The sequence below is a fragment of the Gavia stellata genome, chromosome 26 (assembly GCF_030936135.1).
Source record: "Gavia stellata isolate bGavSte3 chromosome 26, bGavSte3.hap2, whole genome shotgun sequence".
In the NCBI taxonomy this organism is placed as follows: Eukaryota; Metazoa; Chordata; class Aves; order Gaviiformes; family Gaviidae; genus Gavia; species Gavia stellata.
The window spans coordinates 9,500,523-9,526,623 of NC_082619.1; the positions used below are offsets into that span (position 1 = coordinate 9,500,523).

The 26,101-nt window shown below is 47.6% G+C and overlaps 1 protein-coding gene across 1 annotated transcript in view; it reads right to left on the bottom strand.

Annotated features, from left to right (window-relative positions):
- Positions 1-4,807: 4,807 nt before the first annotated feature.
- The window catches only part of LOC132319256 (protein VAC14 homolog), a gene marked incomplete at its 5' end in the record, with an annotated part of 87,830 nt that continues 66,536 nt past the window's right edge, over positions 4,808-26,101 (bottom strand). The window contains 2 exons of the mRNA XM_059829579.1: positions 4,808-4,866; positions 7,198-7,331. Coding sequence (XP_059685562.1) covers positions 4,808-4,866; positions 7,198-7,331 — 193 coding nt within the window. The remainder of the gene's footprint in view (positions 4,867-7,197; positions 7,332-26,101) is intronic.

Sequence of the window (26,101 nt, forward strand, 5' to 3'; positions counted from 1 at the left end):
GGTGAAGAATATGAATAAGAAGAAGTTATAGAAGAAGAAGAAGGAGAAGAAGAAGTAGTTAGAGAAGAAGACGTTAGAGAAGAATAAGGAGAAGAAGAAGAAGAAGAAGGAGAAGAAGAAGAAGAAGAAGAAGAAGAAGAAGAAGAAGAAGAAGAAGAAGGAGAAGCAGCAGTACAAGTACAAGCATGAAAAGATGAAGAAGCAGAAGCAGAAGCAGAAGCAGAAGCAGAAGCAGAAGCAGAAGCAGAAGCAGAGGTGTCTGGTACCGTGGGGTATTTTCCAAAGCTTGACACTTATCGATGACAAGCACACTTTCTGCCTTCCAAAAGTTGCTCCACTGTGCTTCTTGGCCAGTAACGCATGAAAAGCGCTCTCGGGCCTTCCTGTTCCCCTGTGAACCAATGAAAACAGCGGGACAATGAGCTCTGCTGAAACACATGAAGCACTGCGTATGTGGAAATAAAACTTACCTTCTCTTCCAACAAACTGCTAACTCACAGAGAGGAAAATTTAGGAAGTTCAGCGGCACTCACCAGAGCAGCAGGAGGTGTAAGAGTCATGACCGGTGGTGGAGGGGGTGGCAGTGGCGGCTGCTGCTGCTTTTGCTGCTGAATCAGCTTATGGAGCCTTTTTGTGTAGCCAGTTCCATTTTTGAAGTTGTTCACAGCCTAGAGGCAGAAAAACATTGACAAAATGTAATACGAAACACAGTAGATAGATGAAAAAAGGCCTGCAGAGTAAAATTCCTTGTGTATTCCTGTAAATGCTATCAAGCCTAAAATAAATCAACATACAGATCTATGAATACATCACATTAAACCCTGATATTAATGATGGGTAACTCAGAGTATCTGTATTTAAAGTACTTCAGTGTTAGCTCTGAACTTGAAAGTGAGGCAATCGTGTTAAACAAAAGTGTGACCTGAACTTGCCAGGTTGTCTCTAACTGTAAGCTTCTGTAACAACAGAGAATGTATTTGAACAGTGAATTTAGCCTTATTCAACTCAGCCTTGCTGAAGGAGATTTATATTAAAATTTTCTTCCCTTTCAGCTTTTTACAAATAGCCTTTTCTTACAGTTGACGTAAAAGTCATCGTGTTACCTTGCAGAGGAACTGGTTGGCGATTAAAGCATCAGGAGAAACATCTGTGTGATTACCCGCTGGGCATGTATGTTCCTCGGATTCCAGTAATGCTGTTCTAATACCTGTGAATCATTAGAATCATCAAAATACTTTTTAGCCAAACGAAGGAAATTTGGGGGGTTCTAATCAATCATAAAAACACGTATATGATTAATGGGTGAATATGGTCTTGAATTCAGAGCATGAAGTTCTAAATGTTCAATAGTGTAAAAAATTTCTAGCATCAATTCTAGATCCTTAAAATAAAGATGAAAAGTCAAAACCGCTACATGGTAATTTTTATCCTCTCGGCACTATTTTGAAATGTGTAGTTGCACATTGTTTTCGAGCCAAGTGTCAAATCAAGATCGAGACCATTACCAGTCAAGTATTTCCTTGTGTTACTTATTCATATTTTAGAAGCAGAATGAGAGCGTTTTAAAACCTGAAGAAAAATGTTAACCCTTTTCCAAATGTAAATTCAGAGTGGTGGTATACTAAAAAAGGCTTAACCTTTGGGAAATTAAAGCAGCATCCAACCCTCGAGTCGCCCAGATCCAAACATGGACTGCAGGCAGAAGTTAAGAAAAATGGCAGGGATTTGACCCACAAATGCACCAGGCTCCAACCTTGTGCCAGAATTTGTATACCAGGTTTTAGACATTTTCATTTGCAGGCAAACTACTAAACTAAACTGCTTTGTCAGGTAACGTGGAAAGATCAAACGCAGACCTTCAGAATACCGCTTTGTGTAGCAACGATATTTAAATTCACAGCAATCTATTAAAGGCTTTTATGTACTCAGAGGGGCCCAAACAATATCACTTCAATGATACAGTCTTAGGAACAAAGACCCAGGTATTTAAGGACATCAGAAGGAATCATTTAGCTGCACAGAACTGCCCTCAAGAGGTATGGGATAGGTTCGTTTGGGTATTTCTTTGAACCCCCAAGCCAAAAGCAAGAAACAGTACCAAGTTTAACAATCATGGATTCTCAGTGGGTTTTGATAACATTCTCAAAAACCATTAGGCAAAAAAAGTATTTAAAAACAAAAGCTAAGTGATACAATGTCAAAATGGCAAAAAATACACTCCAATCAATTTTTATTGCAGGAAACAAAAAGCACACAACCACCTATACCAACATCCATATTACTAGCTGTAGGCAGACAGCTGTAGAACGTGGCGCCATGTTCAGTTGTGCAAACCTTGAGCCTACGTGATCTACAAACGATCATACGTTATCCGTAGAGCACAAAGTCATTCAGGAAATATTCTGGCATATTCAATATGAAATACAATGCATTACTAGGCACAAGCACCAAGATTCACTTTACAACTGTGCAATGGCATGACTCAGTTTTTCCTTTGCTGAATCAACTACATGGCATTTACAACACAGACTATGTTTTACTGGGAAATACATTAAGTTAATGTTTGGAAAATTAATACAAGGCTTCATTGTTGAGACCTAAGTGCAGCGTGTAGAAAAAAGTCTAAGATTTTGTTTTTACATACCGCTTTTGCCGTTCCACTGACTGGCTCAGTTCGACTTCTAGAAGAAGAAATAAAGGTGATCAGAACTTAAACTAAAGTACTTGTACCCAACATCAAGCAGTGAAAACAGATTATAAAACCTCAACATCAAAACATTCTGTTCTGATAGTCTAGTGACTGTGGAAATTTATTCATATACATAAATACTTCTCTCTTCGTACATTCAGTGCAACTAAAAAGAACCCCAAAAATCCCATTTCTGCTTTGTCACAAATTACTCTAAGACTTACAGATGTAGAACACAACAGTGCAAGACAAAGTCCTCAGCTATTTTGTCTCTGCTGCAGAAGTATCGAAAATATGAAGTCTGTACCATGGTTTTGTGTTCGTAAATAATCAGCCATCAACATATGAAGGTAACTTTAGCCACCTGTATATCCCCAGTATTACAAATAGGTACCAGAGAGAGTACTTTAGTCTCTAAGAAAGAACAGGGGTAGTTGAGACCCTTTGAAGTGCAAGTTTACTTAAGGGAAAAAAATCAGTCATCTGACAGAGAAATAACAACAATGTCAGCAGCAGAGTCTTTAGAACAGTGTTTCTTTGTGGAAGCCTAAGCACTGTGTTCAGATATCGACTGCACTTAGCCATGAAAGTGTCAAAATGCTACATGCGTTACATATGCTATATTGGCTAAATATAGTAGTAGAAATGTCACCTGAAAGCAGTTCCTAGGATTTTGTGCGATTTAGGAGTCCCGTGACAAAAACACAAAAGGTCTTAATTGCCAGAATGTGCTTTAAGATAATCTTGAAAATGCTACAATATCTTAGGAAATTTCTATTACATTTGAAACCTTGCTGAGCTTCCACATACTCATTGATCTCTATTTGCATGCTGCTCATCACGAATCGGACATGCAACCATTGATACAGTTAACAAACCATTCATACATCATCCAAAGCATCCCATGAGCAGAGGCAATTCAAAGGCTCCTATGGACCTGATGTACAAATAGAAAGGCTCACGCTTCCTGCCACTGCTAGAACACCACCAGGCTCGCAGCTACAGCCACGTACCTCCTGAAGATGAGGAAGTACGAGGAAACACTTTAGATTGCCACACAATGGTTTCTTCATCCATTGACCTTGAAGAACATACTCCAAGGCAAGTAACACATTTTGAAGGCCTCTCCACCATTACAGCCCACATTCATCATCCCCAAATGTTAACCACTCTACCAGTTGTTTCTGCAATGTTTTCAGCTGAAGGAATAGAAAGCTAATCTGCCTGGTTAATTTTCAACGTTAGAACAGCAGTGCCATTCCTTCCTTATCCCCACATCCAGCTATTTCTTTGATCTTTGATCCTAGCAGCACCTAGCCTCTCCTTTTAGGGCAGCATTACAACAGCAGGAGAGGGTGCCATCCAACCAGAAACGGAGGATGCACTGACAAGACAGTACTAAGCATACATATTTCAATTAATCTCCCAAACAAAGCCATGTTTATAAGAACCATGCTGTGGCATCCAGAATTCCTAGGGAGTGCCTGAAAGCACTGCAGCAACTACTGCAGTCATATGCCCAAAGTTTACATGCAGAGCCACATAAATTCATGGGGTTTTGCTTGCAGATGCTTCATGGGCACCAGGATGCTGCTGTACTGTTTGTTCGAGACACACTGTAACTCATCAGTCTACTTTATTTCTTGAGAACCAACATCAGAAAGGCACGGCAAAACCACAAGCTAGTAATACCTACTGATTGTGGTGAAGAGGCATATCTTTAAGGTGGCTGGAAAACATGGCCATTCAAACAACGCTAATGGAGCTGCTACAGTAATGGGGCTGTAGGAATATGTAAATGACAGCCATAATCCTGTAGTCAGGATTGCATTTGAATAGCTGTAATTTTAATCCATACACCCGATTCTCTGTCCTCTGTAAACCTTAGGAACACAGAATTAAAACCTGGAGTACAGATAATCAGCTTAGGGTGAAAACAGACATAGAAAGACAACTCCTAACATTTGGTAAGGTGCTGCACTGCTTACTGAGTTTCAAGTTTGGAAAGGATTAACTGTTCCTTCATCGTACTCACACAAAAGGCAATCCACTTTAGCATATTGTTCTTTTTCTCTTGCCTGAAACCAACGTTGTCTTTAGGAAACTAACAGGAATCACTTATGAATGGAACTTCTTGTTTGCATGGTTCGCCAGCTGGTAGCCCTTGGTCTTTATAGCTGGTACGCAAAACACCCATATTTGGGGCGTATGAATACCTGCCGTATCCCACCCCCCCTTCCCCAAATGCAAGAAATAGGCAAACACTCAGACTTGGACTCTTCTGAGATGGGAACAAATTATAAGTTTACACTACAATGCGAATCTGTCTTTACTATAAAAGCAATAAAAGCAAACACATATAATAAGGAATCTCTCCACCGAGAGGAAACAGGATCTGCAACTTGGCTCTCAGAACAATCAACCCCAAGAACAAACCAAACAGATTCATTTTACAAGTTACCATTGTTGGAGATGGAACTCCATGTCCCCGCAGGCTGAAAAATGTCAGTCTACTTTGGGACAGATACGTTAAAATCTACCCCATGACAACAAAAATTAACAGCAGCTTTAACAAGAAAGAGACAATCTGAATGCCTCTGTAAACTAATAGCCACAAAAAAGTTAACACACTGAAACCCCTAACAAAGAATACAGTACATTATGGATACTTACGGAACATAGGTTTTGCTGGTAGCAAAACGATGCACCTCTGCTGCCAGTGCTCCAGGCTGACAGAACACAGAAGAGAGCCTGCCACCGCTGCCTATTTATTTCTTGGAGCTTAATCCATCAACAACCACACTTCTCAGCTGCTCAGTGCTTTACATTTAAATGGAAACAAAACTGGCAGGGCTAGAATTTGGATCACAGAAGTTTGGGGGGGGGGTTGAGCTTGATTTCACAAGCAGGGCAAAACTGGCTCAAACTAAAGTGGCATTTCCCCTCTTTAGCTTTTATTAAAGGTGAAGTGAAAAAACATAGGCTAAAAAGCTAACTTTTTTTTTTTTTTAATAGGAAAGGACTAAAGCTGGAGCGCTGTTCCTGAAGTCCCTGGAAATTTTTGTTTGCTCAGTTTGAATTTAACAGATGCCAGCTTAGTCTAACAGCTCTCAGACTAAACGGGCATCTCCCACCAGGAACCTGTTCCCTGCAGGCAGCAACATCCCCTGGCAACTACCAGGACCTGCAAAGCAGTATCACTCTGCCTCAACGCATGACTCAACATCTGCAAAGCGAGCAGTGACATCATGCTCAACAAGGCTACTTTTCACACGTGTCCAAGCAGAGCTCCAATAGAAATGTTCAACAAAGCTGGAGGTAACAACATTGTGGATTCCTATTCCCTAGCAGCACAACACTTGTTTTAGTGTCAGTGATGGCCAGTACGTGGCTACTGGGCTTTTGTCAATCTGACCTGTGATTAAAAATAAGGATTCAATTAACTCAGAAAGCTTGCAAGAGCACAGGAAGATTTGGGTGTTCTATGAAAGTCTGGAGCAGAAGAGACACAAGGGTCTGAAACTTGCTACCTATTCTACAAGAAAACAGTAGGCTTGAAAGAGTCAAGGGGAAGAAGTATTTCAACGAATGAATGGAGGCAGACAACTTAAACAACAGCTACTTTGACTGCTGCCTCATACTGAAGAATTGATGACTTCTCTAAGAACATTTCTTATGTATATTCACCACAAATGTTCTGCCATAAAACTTCAGTACTGCCCTGAGGTGGTTAACACGTGGTGCCAGGAAAAGAAAAACAAGGTTAGAAATCAATGAGAAAATGATGCTCAATAGCATCTGAATGGCAATGTCTTTGGTGTAGAAAAGCAGTTACATTAACATGAAATTCCAAAGGATAATTTAGATACAGAGAACACTCACATGCAAGATGGCCCCAAAATGGGGATAGTGAGCACTTTCTGCAACAGCCACAAAACCACTTTTCCAGTGCAGTGGGGTAAAACAAGCTGAAGACAAAATTAAGTCACTCAAACCACCTTTCTTCTTCAAATTAGCCATCTATTCTATCACTTTCAGCTTTTCTCTGCCAGATTTCAAAGAAATCTGGCAAGTTTGTTATTACAAGGCATCCTCCCACATTTCCTTATCATTTTACCTAGAAGAATTCCAGGAAACCAAAACGTTTGTAAGCACTACCTGTTGCACATCAACGATGTATTCTTCTACGCATAGCTCTGTGTCTAAAACACGGATCTGAAGGTAGTTGTCAGAACAACAGCTACGAAAGAACAGCTCTGTGAGGCCCCCAGCACAAGTCACAGCTACCGATCGTGGCCAAATCGCATTATGGCTTCCCACACCGCTTAATCCCGGGAGCCCCTTGCCCCCCACACGCCGGCGGGATGGGCCCCAGGCTGACTCACGCTGCGTGGGGACGAGCCACAAAGAGCAGAGCGCAGCTCCTGCAGACGCAGCCAGCGCAGGGCAGTCTGCGATGCCGCCAGCCAGGCGGTGCCTGAGGCCCCATGCCCGCCACCCCCACGCACCTTCTGTAGCCTGGGCGTTGGTGATCTGCAGGTGGCAGTTGGCCGCCTTCAGCCTCTCGCAGCCCATGATCTGGCACTTGAGGTCACACAGGGAGATGTGGAGGCCGTCGAAGGTGACCGCGTCATAGTTCAGCCTGGGGGAGAACTTGTAATGGATGCACAACGTGGTCAGGGCCAGGCGGTGCCGGCTCCACGAAGGCGTCTACCGCGGCAGACAGCATCGTGGCCTCTGCGCTGGGTTAGGACCCACAGCGGCTCGGGGAAAAAACCCACTGAGGGGGTCAGGGCAAGCAGTGCAGGCTGAGATCAAGCTCCTCCTCGCAGCGGGGTCGGGCAGGCAGACAACTGGGAGAGGTCCCCGCGGCCCTGGCTCGGCCTCTGCTCTCTCTCCTGCATACAGCGCTCCCAGGCCCGACCGCTCGCCATGGCGACTCGGGGCCCCTGCCTCAGCGTTCCGCTGAAGGGTTTCCCGGCCGACAACCACACGGGCCGCTGCCAGCGCATCACTGCAAAGGCACACCACACCCATCCCCTGCCCCACGTAACCCAGCACACTATGACAAAAGGACCGCGTCACGTGGGCGTGGCGGCCCCACCCTCTTCATCCTAACGCCAAGCACCCCATAGGGGAGAGCCGTTACTGGTCGGTGTCACCAGACGTCAGCACTGGGCCTGTCACCGCCCTGGGCCGCTGGTGTCCCTGCTGTCCCCCAGCCTGTCACCGCCCGGTGTCCTGTCACCCCCCAGGCCTGTCACCGCCCACTGTCCCTCCTGTCACCCCCCAGGCTGTCACCACCCGCTGTCCTGCCACCCCCTGAGACTGTGGTGTCCCTCCTGTCACCGCCTGGGCCTTCACCACCCTGCGTCACCTCCCATCAGCCCCGGGGCCTGTGGTGGCTCTCCCAACAGCCCTGGGCCCATCACCGCCCAACGTCCCTCCTGTCATCTCCCAGGCTGTCACCACCCGCTGTCCCCTCCTCTCAGCAGCCAGCCAGGCCAAGACAGCCTGGGGGAGATGCAGCGGGCTTTGCCTTCGGTCACTCAGCTCCCGCGCCGCAGGGCCAGCGAAGGGAGGGGACGTCTCAGGGTGTTTGAGTGGATCTTGAGGCATTTATGGAGAGCTCAGTCAAAGAAGCCAATGACCATTTATGTTTAGTGCCATAAACCAATGTACTTCCCAAGTGTGGCACAACCACAGTTGCTTCAACGCTGGAGAGGAGGACTAAAAAGCAAGGAAGGAACCATGAGCGTTAGGAGGAGCCGCAGGACAGTATTTCTTGCTTTCTCAATCATCACAGCTGCTGCTGCAACAGCCCTCGCGCATGAAATGGAGCCTTGAATTACGAGGGCTAGTTCTGCTGAGTAATACGCTACGGCTTGCAGATGTTTCTAGGGCAACCGGCTATTCCTTTCTGCTCCTGTAAATACAATAGAACAGGCTTGGTGTAGTCTGGCAGGGCTAACGAGGGAGCTTCCACGACTGCTTGGTTTAGATCTTTAAATGCCTTTTGGGCTTCCAGAGTCAGGAAACCCTTTCGATTTTACATCCAAGGGGTACTTATTTTTGCTATTTGTGTCTGTTTGTTTTTCCTGTTAACAGTGAGTTGGAAGCCTAGGTTTTAATATGGTAGCCTTGCTTATAAGCCTGTGGTGGAATATGGATTATACTTATTCATTCCAGAACTTGGCCATAGCCACAGTCCAAACTACAGCAGCAGAAACAAATAAGCCCCACTGTTGGATATGCACTAAAAGCCCATCCTCTACCAGAAATCAACTCTCCTGGGTATCTGTCCCACTGAATTCTCAGTGGTACAAGGGCGGGCATCTACGTTAGGAATTTTCACTGAAGAAAGGAAGCATACCGCCCTTCTGCCAAGAAGGGTTTGTTGCTAGATCTGTTCCATAGATCTGTTCCTATGCCTAAAGGCAATTGGTATTCCTCCACAGATTCTTCCTATAGACCACATCCACTGAGCGTGGAAGGAGATGCTCCAGAAGCCCTTACAGAAAACCTGTTCTAATAAGCCATCACAATGCAGATTTCTTCCTGGATGGAGTTTATCAGGCCCTGCAGACTCCGAGACAATGTGGATATTTGCAGATAGAGTAACTCGGTATTCTGCAGGAAGCCATAATCAAACTAACGATAATGTTAAAACTGGTTGCCACTACGGGCCTATAGGCTCAGAGTCATCTACTCTGGGTCCAAACCTCACAGGTTTACCGAATCAACTAAATCTGGCACATGCTAACCCTTTTACAGGAAATAATTTACATGATTCAGATTTATTTGAAGATTCTACTACCCTATTTGCACAACTACCAGGGCAACATTAGATAGGTGGAGAAAGGGCATTCGAGGATTTACCCTCCATCTGAGCTGAAAAGTGTATTCTAAGTGCATTAACACCACCCACACAGGTTACAACCAGCATCCCTTCTGCCTCTGTAGCTCCTCGCTACTGGTATCTACGGGAAAAAGTGCTACAGCCCTCTGACAGAACGTGGCACCAAGTTCCACCTGTCTGTAACAGCTTTTATCCCACGGTTAGGGGTTGCAGAACTAAAAAGGGCTATGGCAAATGTGTCAAGAGAATTAGAAAAAGCCTTTAATGAAAGCACAGATAGTATTACAGCCCTACAGGGAGATATCAAATTATTATCACAAATGCTAATATAGACTCAATTAGCCCTCGATCACCTTTTAGCAGCATAGGACAGAGTATGTGCATTATTGAATAACAGCTGCTGGGCTTTTTATGTAAATCAAGATGAGAAAAATGAAACTGATAGAAACAAGAGAAAGACTCATTTAAAAATATTACATGAAGTAAGGCAGGGATCTCCCCTAAATCTGTTTGAGTGGCTAACCTCTTGGCTCCCAGACTTAGGTAGAGGACTGTGGTTTTGGGCTGCTGTGTTCACTCTCTTGTTTTGCTTTATAAGTCTGTATGTGTGTGTACAGTGTTGTATTACCTTATGAATTCGACTTACGACTCAATGAGTAGTGTAGTGAGACCCTGATGGTCAAAAGAAAAGGAGGGACTGTTAGGAAAATCTCATTCCCTAACTATTGTACCAATTAGTCTTTAGAGTATGAAACTGTATGAACTTTCTGAAGATACATCTAGTTGACATTGTATACTACCTAGCCGTGGTTCAGTCAGCATGACTAAAGGACCCAAGCCCATTGCACAGAGGTGTTTTTTACAGGGTCTGATGATTTCTGTGACTGTAACCTTCCCCAAGCAAAACACTCTGTATCCTGTGGGGGTATCCTGTGAATGGCTCTTTAAGCTGCTCTCAGGAGCTACTAGCCTTTCCTTTGAAAGTAGAAAGACCTTTTTGTCACGGGGGGGCGGGGCTCCCAGTCAGATACATAATCACAAAAGCAAATTTACCTGCTTTTGGCACCTACAGCACCTGCCCTCCATTCCACAGCTCAACTGCATGAGGTGTGAAGAACCATGCCCCTCTGTTTCTTTCCAATCTGCCAACTGTGAATTTCATTTAAAGTTCTCTGTTCCTTGCATTCTGAGGCGCAAACTGTAATTCCTTCTTCTCTCCTTCTCTTCGCTCATGATTCCACAGATCTCTTTCAAACTGCCTCTGAATTCTCCTTCCATAACAGCTCAACTGCATTTCCTTTGCTTCATTTCAAGCCCATTCCTCCTTGTCCTCAACACAGTGCACGGGGAGAAGTAATTTCCCTGTTCCTGTGCAGCATCCTTTTAGATATTTAAAGCCCTTATGCAGCTCTCTTCTGCCTTCTCTTCCCGACCTTAAACAAGAAGTGCATTCAGCCTATGATTAATCCTTCTTCAGAAACCATGTTTCCCAAAACCCTGATCCTCCTTCTCCAGGTGCCTCTGATGGGCGTGCACCTTTCTTGAATGGTGATCCTCAGAAACGGACACTGTGTCAGCGGAGAAATATCAGGTGACCCCAGCCCAGGCATGATTCTGGGAGCAGTTTTCCATCAGCTGTCCGTACTTGGGTCAAGACTAGCCTCCATTAGCCTGCATATAGGATCATGAGGTGCAAGGGTGTGGAGGCTTTCTGGAGCCCACCTCCAGGTACCTGCCCTTGACAAGCTGTTACGCTGTCAGAGAAGGAAAGTGATTTGTTGCTCCTTTCACACAGCCCCCTCTTTGTTGTCCTTTTTTGTTGTGGTTGCCTGAATACACGTGAACTACTGGATAATTTCTTTTTTCAAGTATTTTTCTGGGTGGGAATGGCAATTTAACTCACTAGTTAAAATAACATGATTTCATCTTGAAATTAAATTAATGACTTTTCAGTTTCTTTTAGTTTTTCTTTGCTCCTCCTCTCTCTTATGATCAATTCTTCGCCATCCTGCCATGACAAACTGTGTTGCTCTGGGGACACGGTTGAACCGTGCGGGGCCAGTGGGGCTGGTGCACGTTCTTGGACCACAGACACACTTTCCTTTTCGGAAATGAGCCTGACTGCGTTCAGCACGAGCATGTTTTCACGATTCCTGCAGCTTTTGTTGTGCCCGTTCTCATCTGTGTTTAGTGAGGGCCACAGTTCTCAAACTGGGGTCCCTCTCCCTTTGTGGTGGTCAGGCAAGAAATAAATGCCTGACATCAGAGTGAGTCACAGGTGTTCAAGGAACGTTTGGACGTGGCATTGTGGGACATGTTTTAGTGGGCATGGTGGTGTTGGTTGATGGTTGGACTTGATGATCTTACAGGTCTCTTCCAACCTTAGTGATTCTGTGATTCTGTGATTCATATGTCGGATGACCTCACAGTTGAGTGCCCGGCCTCCCTGCTGTCCTCATAAGGTACCTCCAGCAGTCAGGAGGAGGGGAGAGAGGTGGGTGGTGCATTTTGTGTCTTCCTGCTGGGATGCCGATGCCCTAAACCCCTCAGCTATGGAGCCAGACCTGTGTCTCTCTCTCAGGAGGCTGGAAGGTGGGGAACCAGCCCCACCCAGCTCTTCCAGGTACAGTAGCCTCGATCTGAGCAAGATTCAGCACAGGTTGTGCTTGCACCCTCAAAAGAGGAGAATACCCATGATTTCCACTTTGTTGTACATCCTTTCCCAGTTTGGCAGAAGCCCTTCTGGCCACCCTTCCCTGCCAAGCCGTGCCTGTGGTAACTCCTGGCCAACCTGCCATAAAGTCACCCCGTTAAATTCGGCCCTGAGGAAGGGCCCCGCTCTTTGCAGCAACCCCTCGGAGAGCCAGGGTTTGCTCCCGGGCTTCCCTGGGGGCTGTTCTAAGCTCAGCAGTGCCAAAGGGCACGTCTGTGCTGTGAAAGATGAAAAACGGGGAAATACCCGAATGTGGGAGCTTTCCAGGGGTGTTTTAGAGATGAGCAGACAGCTTCTGGGTATGTGTTCTTTCCTCTCACACGGTAACTGGGTATTAACAGGTCTCTTAAATAGGGCACCCACGGGACAGTGCCGTCGTGGATGCCGCAACGCATATTTTGCCTGCGCGGAACCAAAGCTGCGTCTGGACAGCAAGGGAAGAAGAGATTTCCGCACGCTCAACCACGGAGTTTCACCAAGGGTATTCCCCGTTGATACCTTGATGGTTTTGCTCCCGGGAGTGGACAGGAACGTTGCTGATGCTGAGGTGGAAGCCCGGGGCTGCGAAGGGCCGGGACGGGCAGGAGGCCCAGGGCCCGGCTGGGGCTGCCGGCCCTGTCGCCTAGCAACGGGTGCCAGGGCGCTTGCCATTGGCCGCGCCCAGAGGTGTTGGGCCGCTGGCCCATGGGGTGGCGCTGTGCTGCGGGAGAGCGAGGCTGGGTGGAAAGCAGGGGCGCCACCGCCTGCCCTGTCGCCTAGCAACGGGTGCCAGGACGCGGCGGGAGCACGCGCGGCTTCGGGAAGCTTCGGGCGGTAACGGCCGGCGCGAGGCGAGGGGGGGTGCTGAAGGCAACGGCCGCCGCCGCGGGGCGCTGCGCGTGGAGCTGCCGGCGGGGCCGGAGCGGCGCTGCCCAGAGGAGGAGGAGGAGGAGGAGGAGGTGAGGGGGGGTGTGCGGGGAGGGCGGGCGGGGGAGCGGAGACCTCGTCCCGCGGTGCTGGCGAGGGGAGAGAGGCGCCTTCCTGCGGGGAGCGGGCGGCGGGCAGCCCGCCTGGAGGTGCGGAGCCGGTGCCCGGCCCTGCCGTGAGGACCGGCGCTGCAGCGGGCGCCGGGTGTGCTCCGGGCTGCGGAAGGGGGGTGTCACGCTGGGTGTTTGAGGCCGGGGGTCCCGGGGGTTCAGGGGCTGAGCGCTGGAGTCGGAGGCTGGGGACCTCGGGTGCTGCCCGTTTCCACCTCACCCGAGATCGTTATGGCCCCCCGCCCCCCTTTGGCACTGGGAAACTAAGGGAGTCGGTTATGGCGTTAGTATGGCCACGAGGGGCAGGGTAAGATGCAAGCACATCCAAAACCTTTCCTTCCCACAGAACTGTTTGTGTGGAATAAACGAAGCCTGGCCCATGCGCTGAGCTACAGCTGGGGTGTTGGGGGGGCAGCAACCAGCCAAGGGCTTTGTGCTCCAGTCGTGCTGTGCTGGACATGGGGGGAAGGGGCCTGGCTTGGGAAATGGCCATGGACATCACCCCCGAGCCAAGCAGGAGCTGCCCGAGCAGGCTTAATTGTAGCGCTGCCCAGCTTTGTGGAGCCTAACTGAAAAGGTGGTGTGGAATCATCTTTTCAGAGCAGTGTCACACACGTGTCTTTGCTCATGGTGCCTGTTGCCCTTCCATCCCTCCTCCCCCCGTGAGCAGCGGGGGACTCGCTTTCCGAGAGGCCCCGCTGCCCTCATGCTTGCTAAAGTCTCGTAGGGTCTAGTTTAAAGTGCGTTGCTTTCCCTGCTAAGTACCTGTTTGCAGAATTTGTTGCATTCTGGTGTTTGGCAGTGCAGGAATGAGTCGCTCTGCTTTATTTTTTTTCTGTATCGCAGTGTAGTAATGCTGCTTGTTTCTACAGCATCTTCTGATGAGCTTGAAACTAAGGTGAGGAGACTAGAGCACACTGGCCACCACATCGGCTTCTCTGCGATACAGAGCGGGGACCCGTTCTTAGATGTCTTTCAAGCTTGATGGTAAGAAACTCGAGTTGCAAAGCAAGAGTATTATGGAGGTGGAAAGTTGAACGGAAGCAAAACTTGGTAGAAAGGAATGCCTCGTTTAGCTGACACCTAGTCCAGATTTTACAAGCTAGTGTAGCGGTAGCTCGTGTTCACACTTGCGCTCAGTGACAATGCGGGATGCTTTGACCCGACTGAAAGCCATGTGTGGCCCGTTCTCCCTTCTCCTAGCTTTTCCTATATGCACGTCCTCCAAGTACCGGTACCTGACAGCTCCGGTCTGTCTGTCTGACAGGTCTGCTTGCACCCAGCCACAGGAAATGGGGACATGTAGCAGCAGCAGCAGCACCTCAGATTATTCTGGAACAGCCTTTGCTTTGAAAGGCATTACTTCTTGCTAGAAAGTGGGAAAGGGCCAAAATACCTTCCGCTTGACGTGTTTCCTAGAAACTAATCTCTGTCCTTAGATCAGCCTATTCTGTGCGAGGCTTATTGCATTCTTGAAGGGCCATCTCCTTGGTTCCTTCCTCTCTGCCTTCCCAAGGTGAATTGACTTGGTAGGGTGTTGGGATTCCCCTTTCTGCTTGGTAAAGACAGTGTCATATCTGGTGCTGGTGGTAGCCTCTTGCATTTGGGGAAAGCAAGTGAGGAACACTTGTTCCCTGTGGGGCGGCCAGGAGCGAGGTCTGTAGTTGTTGTGGACTCTCGCAAAGCAATATGGCACCTGAGTCGTCCTGCGATAGCTGTCGTGGGTGAACATGCTTTCCCTTTGCTGTATGTGGTTGTCTGTGCTTGAAGCGTGGTCCTGCCCGCAGGTATATTTAAATGGGAATGTGTTTAGGAATGCTATTTCTGTAAAAGGACTGATAGATTCTAAGTCTGTAAATACTGGTATCTGTGTGTAGATTTCTGTGAAATACACCTAAAGACTTTTCTATTTAGCGTGAAGGGGGATGTCTCTGTATCAGATACTGCCCAAGAGTCTGACCAGTTGATTGAGTTCCTGGGTGCCCTCCACAAGAGGGTGAAAGCGAGTTTAGCTGAATTGGTTCCTTCTTCCTCCCTGGGGGGAGAGAAAGGTGCGGGGAGGAACTTGAGCTGAACACGGCCAGCTTTCCCCAGGAGGAGCGGTCCTGTGTCTTCTCATGTGCCTGCCAGCCCTGTGCTTTCTAGAACTGTTTTACTTACCCCCATCTGGCCTCAGATGGGAAGACCTAGCCGTTAACCTCTGCCTTCGTTTCTGTTACCTGTCCGCAATGGCTTTAGTGTGCCCTAGGCTTGCTGCGCTTCAGTTGTCTGGAAGTGATGGAAGGTAAGGGTTGCTGTCTCCAGCAACTCCCCTGATGTCCTGGGAGCAAGTGTAGTGCTCCGCAGACGCTTTTGTAGAGCTCTTAACAAGAGGGGTTGCTGGTGATGAATTGGGAGAATATTGGAGTGACATGAGAAATCTCTGGGGCTTCGCAGAATGGGGTAGGTCGGGGGGTCCTCCTGCTGCCATCTGGTCTGATTTCCTGCTCAGAGCAGGTGCAGTCGGATCATGTTGCTCCGGGCTGTGTCCGGTTATGTTTGGGGTATTTCTAAGGAGGGAGATTCAGCATCATCCCTGGCAACTTGTTCCAGTGCTTGGGCAGCCTTGTGGTGAGCAACTTTCCTTGTCTTGAGTCAGAATCTGCACCTTGTCCATTGCCCATTGTCCTGCCAGTGTGCCCCTCAAGAAGAGTCTGGCTTTGTTTCCTCCAGTGAGGGAGAGGAGTAGGAGTGAGAAGTGGGGCAAACACCTGCCCAAAACACACACCCAGCCCCCCGCCCACACACCCCTGCCCTGTGGAGCATCTTCTCTAGCTTTTCCCTTGTCCTTTGCCAGTAAGTTCCCTTCCTGTTGAGCAGTGGCTTGCATTTTCCTTAGGCTTCCTTCTGCTTCCAGGAGCCTTCCAGAAGGACAACAGGAAGGGCTTCATCTCTTCCTAGTTTGCCTCCAGCTAAGCTGTGGCTTTCCCCAGTCCATCCCTGCATGCTTGCACAATGTCTCTCTGTTCCTCCTGAGTATCCCGTCTCTGCCTGCGCCTTGTGTGTTCTTCCTTTCTGGCATTTGAGGCGGCTCAGGAGTTTCCTGTCCATCAGTGCTGGCCTTCTGCTACTTGTGACGGACCCTGTGTTTTGGCACGGACCCTTCTGGTGCCTGGGGAGGTGGGGGCTGTTGTCCTTGAAGTTCAACCAGTTGCCTTGGGCCCCTTTGCCCTCCAGGCCAGTCTCCTGTAGGCTCCTGCCTAGAAGCTCTTGAGGAAGCGGCAGTCTGCTCCGCTGAAGTCCAGTGTTGAGGTTCTGCTGGTTTGCTCACTTCTCTCGGGTTTTTAAATTCTACAACCGGATGGTGGCTGCAGCCCAGCGTGCCCTTGACCTTTGCATCCTTGATCAGTTTTTCTGTGTCTGTGGACAGGGAGTCCAGCGGGGAGTGGAGACGGGTGCCCCCTCATTCTGCTTTCACGCATGGGGTGTGAGACGATGTTGCTCTGTGCTGCTGTCCCCTGGACGCCTCCTCGCTGCCCCCGACACCGTGCCTGCAGGGTCGAAGAAGTCTGTGGTGGTGTATGTGGTTGCAGGCCTTCCTCACTGGGTTAGCCAGCCTGCTCGCAGAGACTCTCTTGTGCGCTCAGTCGAGGAAGCCCTGTCCCTGGGCTGGCAGTCCTTATTCCTTGTGCTCCTCGAGGAAGGGTCCTGCGGTCATAGGAGCCGAAGCCCTGACTGTGCCCCCAGCCCGACGGTGCTAAGCAGCAGGATGTGTTTGCTCCTACTTGAGCCTTCCTGAGGACAATCCTGCCAGAGCCCTGGGCTCTTCCCCCTGGATGTCGTGGGGATGAGGGCCTGGTGAGCCTCCTCAGCCTCCCTGGAGCATCGTGGCCCTGAGCACCCAGTGAGCTGCAAGCCCCTGGAGACTTCAGGCCAGGTTGGCAGGAGGGTGCCTCTACCTAGCTGCAAGAGGAGGGCTCTGATAGCTGCCAACCCCTGGCAGTCTTGCCTTGCCTCACCCTTCTGCCTGTGCGCTACAGAGAGGGCATTGCCCGTGTACAGGCGGGAGCACCCCACTGTCCCCTGCCTCTCTGGGTGTGTTGTGCAGATGAGCAGTGTATGTTCTAAGTCCAGAGTCATCTCCCTGCTCTCTAGACAGTCTGTATTTCACATACAGGCAGGAGAGCCCTGTCCTTATGTTATCGAAAATCATAATGAAGAAACCTCTCCAAACCAAACGATAGTTTAGAAAGCCGACATTGGTTTATTGTAGCGCCAGGTGCATGGGGGATTTCTCCTCCTAGCATGCACACTGGGTTAAAATCATGACAGGTATTTAAAACAGTTAGCAAAGTTAGTTACGCCTACTGATCCTACCCCTAAATTAACTCTTGGTTAGTACCTTTCTTATTTCATCTTAAAGATACAGTTCTCTATTAATTCCCTACATGTGCTCAGAGAGTAGGGGGCTTATTTGGGTTGGGGGCTCTTCTAACTAGGAGGTGTGGTTTTTACCATTATACTGAGATTTTAATGAGGCAGGTTAACTTTAGGGCACTATTTTGGCACTCTGTTCTATTTTTCTAGAATTCGTCCTTGCGTTAATCATTATTGCTAGTTAGTGGAGAGTTAGTGGAGACAGTTTTTATCTTTAATATGTCTAAATACCAGGTGCATTTGTTATGAAGTATGTTCTTTCCGTTCGTTCCGTTCGTTCCCACTTGTTTTTGGCCTTGTGTTTCGAGATGTTCTGTAACATTTCCCCTTTTGGACACTTATTGAGACGTAGAGAATTATAATATATATCCATCTCTCTTTTCTTAGGTTCCACCAGTTAGACAGAAGGTGGGGGTACTTGTCACTCTTCTAATTAGGCCTTTTCACACATTCTCAAATCTATCCCATCTTCTTACAACCTGGAAAAGAAATAGACATAAAAATAGAAAATATTTCAATTCTAACCCGATTACACAATACTACAGTCTTTAAGATTCTTGTTGAAATGGTTCTCTTCTACGGAGAAGTTGGTTAACTGTCGTGGTTTAACCCCAGCTGGCAACTAAGCACCACACAGCCGCTCGCTCGCTCACTCCCCCCCTGCCCCAGTGGGATGGGGGAGAGAATCAGAAAAGTAAAAGCGAGAAAGCTCATGGGTTGAGATAAGAACAGTTTAATAAGTGAAATGAAATAAAATAATAATAAAAATTGTAATGAAAAGGAAAATAACAACAACAACAACAAACAAGAGAGGCAAGTGATGCAAATGAAAACAATTGCTCACCACCCCCCCGGCCAGCTTTCCCCCTAGTTTATATACTGAGCATGACATCATATGGTATAGAATATCCCCTTGGTCAGGTGGGGTCGGCTGTCCCGGCTCTGTCCCCTCCCAGCTTCTTGCGTACCCCCAGCCTCCTGGCTGGTGGGACGGTGTGAGAAGCAGAAAAGGCCTTGATGCTGTGCAAGCACTGCTCGGCAGTAATGAAAACACCTCTGTACTGTCAACACTGTTTTCAGCGCAAATCCAAAACACGGCCCCATACTAGCTAGCGTGAAGAAAATTAACTCTGTCCCAGCCAAAACCAGCACATTAACTTATGCACAGTATATGCAGGACCTGTTCACTAGTTGAGAGATGAGTTTAGTCTGTGTTCTGGTATTATTCTTATATCAATTCAGCGATGTAGTTAGGGTCGTTAATTGTTCATACATGATTACAGCTTAGATTGGGCAATTTCTGTTTCTGTATAAGGTTTATACAAAAAGGGTTTGTCTTTTAGTTAAATTGTTTAAATCTTTGGTATCAAGCCCCCCTTTTGAAGTAGTTAGGTTTTCTTACTACTTCCATATATTTTTCTCAATGGTTCTCTTAGCACAACTTATGCCAATTCCTATAATAATCACGACCACAGAAATTAGTCCTTCCAACAATGCAGCTAACCGTCCTTTTAGAGACCATCCACCCAATTCTTGGAGGATTTTGTGGAGCCAGTTATTTTCTGCTGCCTCCCTGACCACTCTGCTGTCTTCTGCAACTTCTCTCATTTTGTCTAATTGTTCTTGCAGGTGATCAGTGATATTTGGGATGCAGATACAGCAGTGCTCTTTGTCTAACTTAAGATAGCCACACCCCCGTTGTTCTTTAACTAATAGCAAGTCTAAGGCCAGCCTATTTTGTAAAGTCATTTTAGTATTAGCCTGGATTTGTTTGTTGATCATCTGGAATCCTTTTTGAGTGGCTCTTGACAAGGCTTCCACCTGCCAAGTCAGATTTTCTAGTAATAGGTGATTTTCTAAAGCCATCAATCCTGGCAATAGGAAACTTTGGAATCCCCACTCAAGTTGTACTGCTGCGGAAGGCTCCGTCCAAACATCAGGGTCTTTTTCTGTCTCAGTATCTCTGTTAATTCGTCCCCAATATTGAGCTTTGATTGGACTCTTCTTCCATGTAGGACATAGGGTCAATAATCCTAAAGGTACTTGTCTAGTTATTGTACTAAGTCGTAGTCGGGCAGTCCAATATCCATCTGATGTAACGCATGTCGTGTAACCTGGGGACGGAATGTCTTGTTTACAATCGTCAGTCGAAAAATTTTGTTTGTTACCATGTTCCATCATCATCAAAGTGGAGTTTAGGATTGATATCTCACTATAATTTAGGACATTGGGGCACCTCCCATTGGTTTCGCTGATATGATAAGTAGCCTTTGTTCCCCAATTGAAGCACCAGTCCACATTTCCTATCTATTTCCAATGTCCTTCCAAAGGTCTAGCCCAGGTTTTGAGTTTCGTCCTAAGGTTCGTACATTCTGGAACGGTGGTTACATTAAGAACTGTGTTATTAATAACACAGAGTTTCGGTAATCCTGCCGCCTCTCCACCAGAGGCTGCCAATGCAATTTGCAGAAACTGGGCCATTAAGGGTTGTGATCCTCTAGGCCATTGTTCCTCTGAGCCCCTCCCAAATACTGTCCTGTTATCTCCTGATCTCCAAAAAGTAGCACCCTGTAAAACATCAGTACCTCTTTGTCTACACTGGTTGTCTTTGTCCCAATAATAGGAAACATTGGCCTGTTTAAAGGCTTCTGTGATGTTATCATCTTCCTCTCGTAAAGATGAATTTATTGGTGTAATACCTGATGGGATGGGCTGAGCAGCCGAATGAGGGACTGGGACACATGCTGTAACACTGGTGAGATTATGCATTTTGCCAAACCCTTGTATCAAAGTTAGAATTAGGTTTTCATCCAAATCTATGTTGACCTCTTCATGTGTATTGACCTCTGCACTTCCTGGCATCGCTGCAAGAGATATAACCCAGAACGTCATGATTCCCGAGTTAATTTTAAACGTAAAGGTCTCTCTTGCTTGACAGTCCATTGTGGTGATGTGGCTGGCTTGATCCTGCTGCGATGTATCCATGAAGTGATTCCTTCAAGCTTGACAGCAGTATAGGTGGTGAGTAAAATCTGGAGAGGTCCTTTCCACTTCTCTTTCAACGGTTTGTCTGACCATGTCCTCAGATACACCCGGTCTCCGGGTTGGTATTGATGCACAGGCACGTCCAGGGATAGCGATGCGCTCACAGAGACATACCTGTGGAGAGAGGACAGAACCTTTCCCAGAGAGATAACATATTCTTTCAGGTAATGTTTTCCTACAGTTTCAGGAGTGGCTCCAGTTTCTGTCACCTGATAAGGTTTACTGTATCTGATCTCAAAAGGACGAACCTTTTCTTTAGTTCTAGGCTGGATACATCTCTGTAGCAAAGCTAAGGGTAAAGCATCCAGCCACTTTATCGGAGCAAATTTTCCTGGAAAATTTTACTTCTCTGTCTTTTTAGGCTTTGGTTCATTCTTTCAACTTTCCCACTTGATTGAGGTCTCCAATGGGGTGTGGAGATTCCATTTTACCCCTAATGCTTTAGCTAAACTTTGAACAGCTTCTGCTATAAAGAGTGGGCCCCTATCCAAAGATAGTCCAATGGGTACCCCAAATCGTGGTATTATTTCCTTAAGTAACACTGTTGCTACTTCTTTTGCCTTGTTGATGCGACAAGAGAAAGCTTCTGGCCAGCCTGAGGAAGTATCTAACGTTATTAAAAGATCTCGGTATCCATTTTGCCGTGGTAATTCGGAAAAGTCTATTTGCCAGTGGTCTCCTGGACTGTTTCCTCTCTTTGTCACCCCTGGTAAAGGTCTTTGGGGTAAGTGAGGATTGTTCTTCAGGCATAACTCACATTTCTTCACTATGTTTTTAATTATTCCAGTCATTCGTACACTTAGCACTTGTGTTTTTAATGCTTCCACCATTGTTTGAATTCCCCAGTGAGTTTCTTGGTGTTGCTTATTAGCCAATTCACGCATAATTTCCTGTGTAACTATTACTTGATGTGAAGGAGTCACCCGCCACCCCTCTTGGTTTTTAATTGCTTTCAGTAGATTAGCCAATGGATTGTCTTCTGGTGTATACTGCGGATTCTCAGGTCCCAACCTCTGAACCTTTTCTGGCAAAACTACAATATTTGACCTTCAGCTGCTTCTCTCGCAGCTTTATCTGCCATGCGGTTTCCTCTATGCATTGGGATATTTCCAGTTTGGTGTGCCTTGCAATGCATAATTGCCACTAATCAGGGTAGATTAATTGTATGCAATAGTTGTTGGATTGTTGGCCCATATTTGATTGGGGATCCTTCAGATCCCCAGGCATGATCCCCAAGCTCCATGAGCGTGGACCACTCGGAAGGCAAATTTTGAATCTGTCCATATATTAACAGTTTGGGCTTTTGAAAGTTGTAGTGCTCTCAGCAAGGCTACGAGCTCTGCTTTCTGGGCCAAAGTGTTGGATGGTAGAGCTTTTGGCTCAGTTACTTCCTTAATGGTTACCACTGCGTAACCTGTTTTCCGTGTTCCGTTCCACATAAAGCTGCTACCATCTCCGAACAGGTCCCAGTTTTGAAAAATAACCGACGGGTCTTTTCCAGGATCCCAGCTTCTGGGCCAGTACCCCTAGGGCAATATGCAATCTTTCATGCACAAATAATTTAAATGGTTTTTCCAAATTCGGAAGGCCTCGGGATGGAGCATTCATTTAAAACTTGTTTCAATTTCATAAATGCATTTCTGCACTCCTGAGTCCAGACAAGGAGGTTTCCCTCCCCTTGTACAGCTTTGTATAGGGGTTCGACAGTGAGTCCAAAATTTATTATCCACAGGCGACACCATCCGGCCATTCCGGGAAATGCTCTGAGCTCTTGTTTCGATTTCGGTTCGGGAATCTGGCAAATGGCCTCTTTTTCTCTCGGTTCCAAGACTACGCCGGCCCTGGGAAATTGTGTACCCCAAATCTGTTACTTCCTGCTGGACGATCTGTGTCTTTTTCGGGGACACCTTGTACCCTGCCAAACCCAAAAAGTTGAGGAGGTCTATTGTCATTTGTATGGAATCTTTCTTGTCACTTGTTGCTAACACTATGTCATCTACGTACTCTGGCAAGGTGGTATTTTTATGCCACTTTTGCCAGCCTTCTAATTCTTTGGCTAATTGATGTCCAAAGATCATGGGGCTATTCTTAAATCCTTGTGTTAATACTGTCCAGCACAAGTGAGTTTTTCTTCCAGTCTTAGGGCTTTCCCACTCAAAAGCAACAGTTCCTGACTCTCAGCTGCTAGCGGAAGGCAAAAGAACGCATCTTTGAAGTCCAATACAGTAAACCGTTTGTGCGTTTCCTTCAGGGTGGTCAAGAGAGTATACGGGTTTGCCACTATCGGGTGAACGTCCTGCACGATTTGATTTATAGCTCTTAAGTCCTGGACCAACCTATGCTCTTCTGAGTGCGGCTTTTTAATTGGCAAGATCTCGGAGTGTTGTATTCTGATTGACATTCTGTTAATAATCCAAAATTTACAAATTGTTCTATTAATGGTTCTAATCCTTTTCTTGCTTCTGATTTAATTGGGTACTGTTTCCATCTTACCGGTCTGGCATCCGGTTTCAGCTGGGTGATTACCGTTTCTGCCGCTCGGGATCGTCCTGGTGCTCCTTGAAGCCCATACTGGAGGGGTTACAGCCTTTTCAGCTTCTTCTGGTATTTCCTGTAACTTGGCTTCCTTCTGTAACATAAAAACTTGAGCATCCAAAGCTTTATTGTCAGGAATATGGATTTGGGTTTTTCCTTTTTCAAAAGTAATTTGTGCATTCAATTTACTTCATATGTCTCGTCCTAATTAGCGGCACAGGGCAATCAGAGAAATCGATGGGTTAACACCCTTTTCCCAATTGTAAACTTCAAAGGCTGGAAAAATGGCCGATTTTCTTTCTGCCCCGTGGCACCAATAACTGATGTACTCTGATTACTCAAATTAGCCTTGCATGTATTCAATACCGAATAAGTGGCCCCCGTATCTACTAAAAATTGTACTTTTTCATCCCCCAACTTTACTCTAACCAGGGGTTCTGTTGGGGAGGGTTCCAATTCTTCCCCCGGTCTCCCTCAGTCTGAATCTACTGTCATCGTGTTAACAGCCTGATTTGGCATCTCCTCACGACCTTGTCTTCTTAACTGCGGGCACTCCCTTTTCCAGTGTCCTTTCTGCTTATAGTAAGCACACTGATTTTTCTCCAACGGTATTCCGGCCCTTTATGCTCCACCGGGAAACCTCCTCCCCTTTGGGCCTCGATAGCCCTGTCCTCTGAATGTACTAGTCTCCTGGGCTACGGCTACTGCCAGCATCCTGTTATCCTTAAACTTCTCCTTTGTCTGCTTTTCCTCTTCCACCTTTTCTCTGTTGTTAGACACTTTCCAGGCATTTTCTAACATTGAATCCAATGAGCGGGCATCTGCCCCCTCTAACTTTTGTAATTTCCGTTTTATGTCTGCATTAGATTGTCCCATAAAACTGTGGACCGACGAGACAGGGAGGGAGTCCTGCACCCTTTGGAGTAACTTTTGGAGGGAGTCCTGCGCCCTGGGGCTTTTCTGGAGCTCTGTACCCTTGGCCTCATTTTGCAAGAGTCACCGTTTTGTTTTTTGGGTGCCCTTTCTGGTTTTGCTATTTTTTCGACTATAACAAAACCCGTTATTACTGGAGTGCATCACCGCGCTGCCCCCCCCATCCCGTGGAAAGCATTGTCGCGCTTCCCAGCCCCGGAGGAGAGCATCACCGTACTGCCTGCACCCCACAGAGGAGAGCATCACTAGTATGGTCTTTTGGGAGTCTTGCACCCTTTGGAGTATTTCTTGGGGAGCCCTGCACGGTTTGGAGTAATTTTGGGGGAGTCCTGCACCATTTAGAGTAATTTTTAGACAGAGCCCTGCACCGTTTGGAGTATTTTGGGGGAGCCCTGCACCGTTTGGAGTTTTTCTTGGGGAGCCCTGCACTCTTTGGAGTAATTTTGGGGGGGAGTCCTGCACAGTTTGGAGTATTTTGGGGGGAGTCCTGCACAGTTTGGAGTATTTTTTGGAAGGAGTCCTGCACCATTTGGAGTGTTTTGGGGGAGCCTTCCCCCGTTTGGAGTTCTTCTTGGGGAGTCCTCAACGGTTTGGAGTAATTTTTGGAGGGAGCCCTGCACCCTTTGGTGTATTTTTTGGAAGGAGTCCTGAACCGTGGGGCTTTTTTTGAGCCCTGTACCCTTGGTCTTGTTTTGCAAGGGTCACTGTTTTGTTTTTTGGGTGCCCTTTCTGGATTTGCTGGTTTTTTGAATATTACAAAACCAGTGATTTCTGGAGTGCATCACCGCGCCGCTCCCCCCATCCCGTGGAGAGGATCACCGCGCCGGCCCCCCCACCCAGAGGAGAGCATCGCCGCGCCGCCCTGCCATGCCCCAGAGGAGAGTATCACCATGCCAACTGCACCTCCCGGAGGAGAGCATCCCGGAGGAGTCCTAGGGGCTGCCTAGGGCGAGACAGCCTGCCCCACGCATCACAACCACCTCTACCAAGGCAAAAAGGAGGGTGGTTGTTGTAGGTGATTCCCTCCTGAGGGGAACGGAGGGCCCAATATGCCGGCCTGACCCGACCCACAGGGAGGTCTGCTGCCTCCCTGGGGCCCGGATGAGGGAGGTCATGAGGAAACTCCCCAGTCTGGTACGGCCCACCGATTACTACCCGCTGGTAGTTTTGCAGGTTGGCAGCGAGGAGATAGAGCAAAGAAGCGTGAAAGGGATGAAGAAGGACTTTAAGGCTCTGGGGAGACTGATTGACGGATCGGGTGCGCAGGTGGTGTTTTCTGCAATCCCTTCAGCGGCGGGGAGGAACACTGAAAGGAATAAGAAAGCAAACATGGTCAACGCGTGGCTCAGAGACTGGTGCCACCAGAGGAATTTTGGATTCTTTGACCATGGGGTGGTCTCCGTGGCACCGGGCCTGCTGAGTGCAGGCGGTGTTCAGCTGTCCCCAAGGGGGAAAAGAATCCTTGCCCGTAAGTTTGCAAACCTCATCAGGAGGGCTTTAAACTAGACTCGAAGGGGGAAGGGGATGAAGCCAGGCTACCCAGAGGTGAGCCTTGGGGTGACGTGCCGTTGTCGGGGGCAAGACCGATAGCCCAGCTCAAGTGCATCTACTCCAATGCACGCAGCATGGGCGGCAAACAGGAGGAGCTGGAAGCCATCGTGCGGCGGGGCAGCTATGACGTGGTCGCCATCACAGAAACATGGTGGGACGACTCGCATGGCTGGAGTGCTGCGATGGAGGGCTATAAGCTCTTCAGGAGGGATAGGCAAGGAAGGAGAGGCGGTGGGGTGGCTCTGTACGTCAAGGAGTGCTTTGATTGTATAGAGCTGGATGATTGTCACGACGGGGTTGAATGCTTATGGGCAAGGATGAGGGGGAAGGCCAACAAGCCGGAT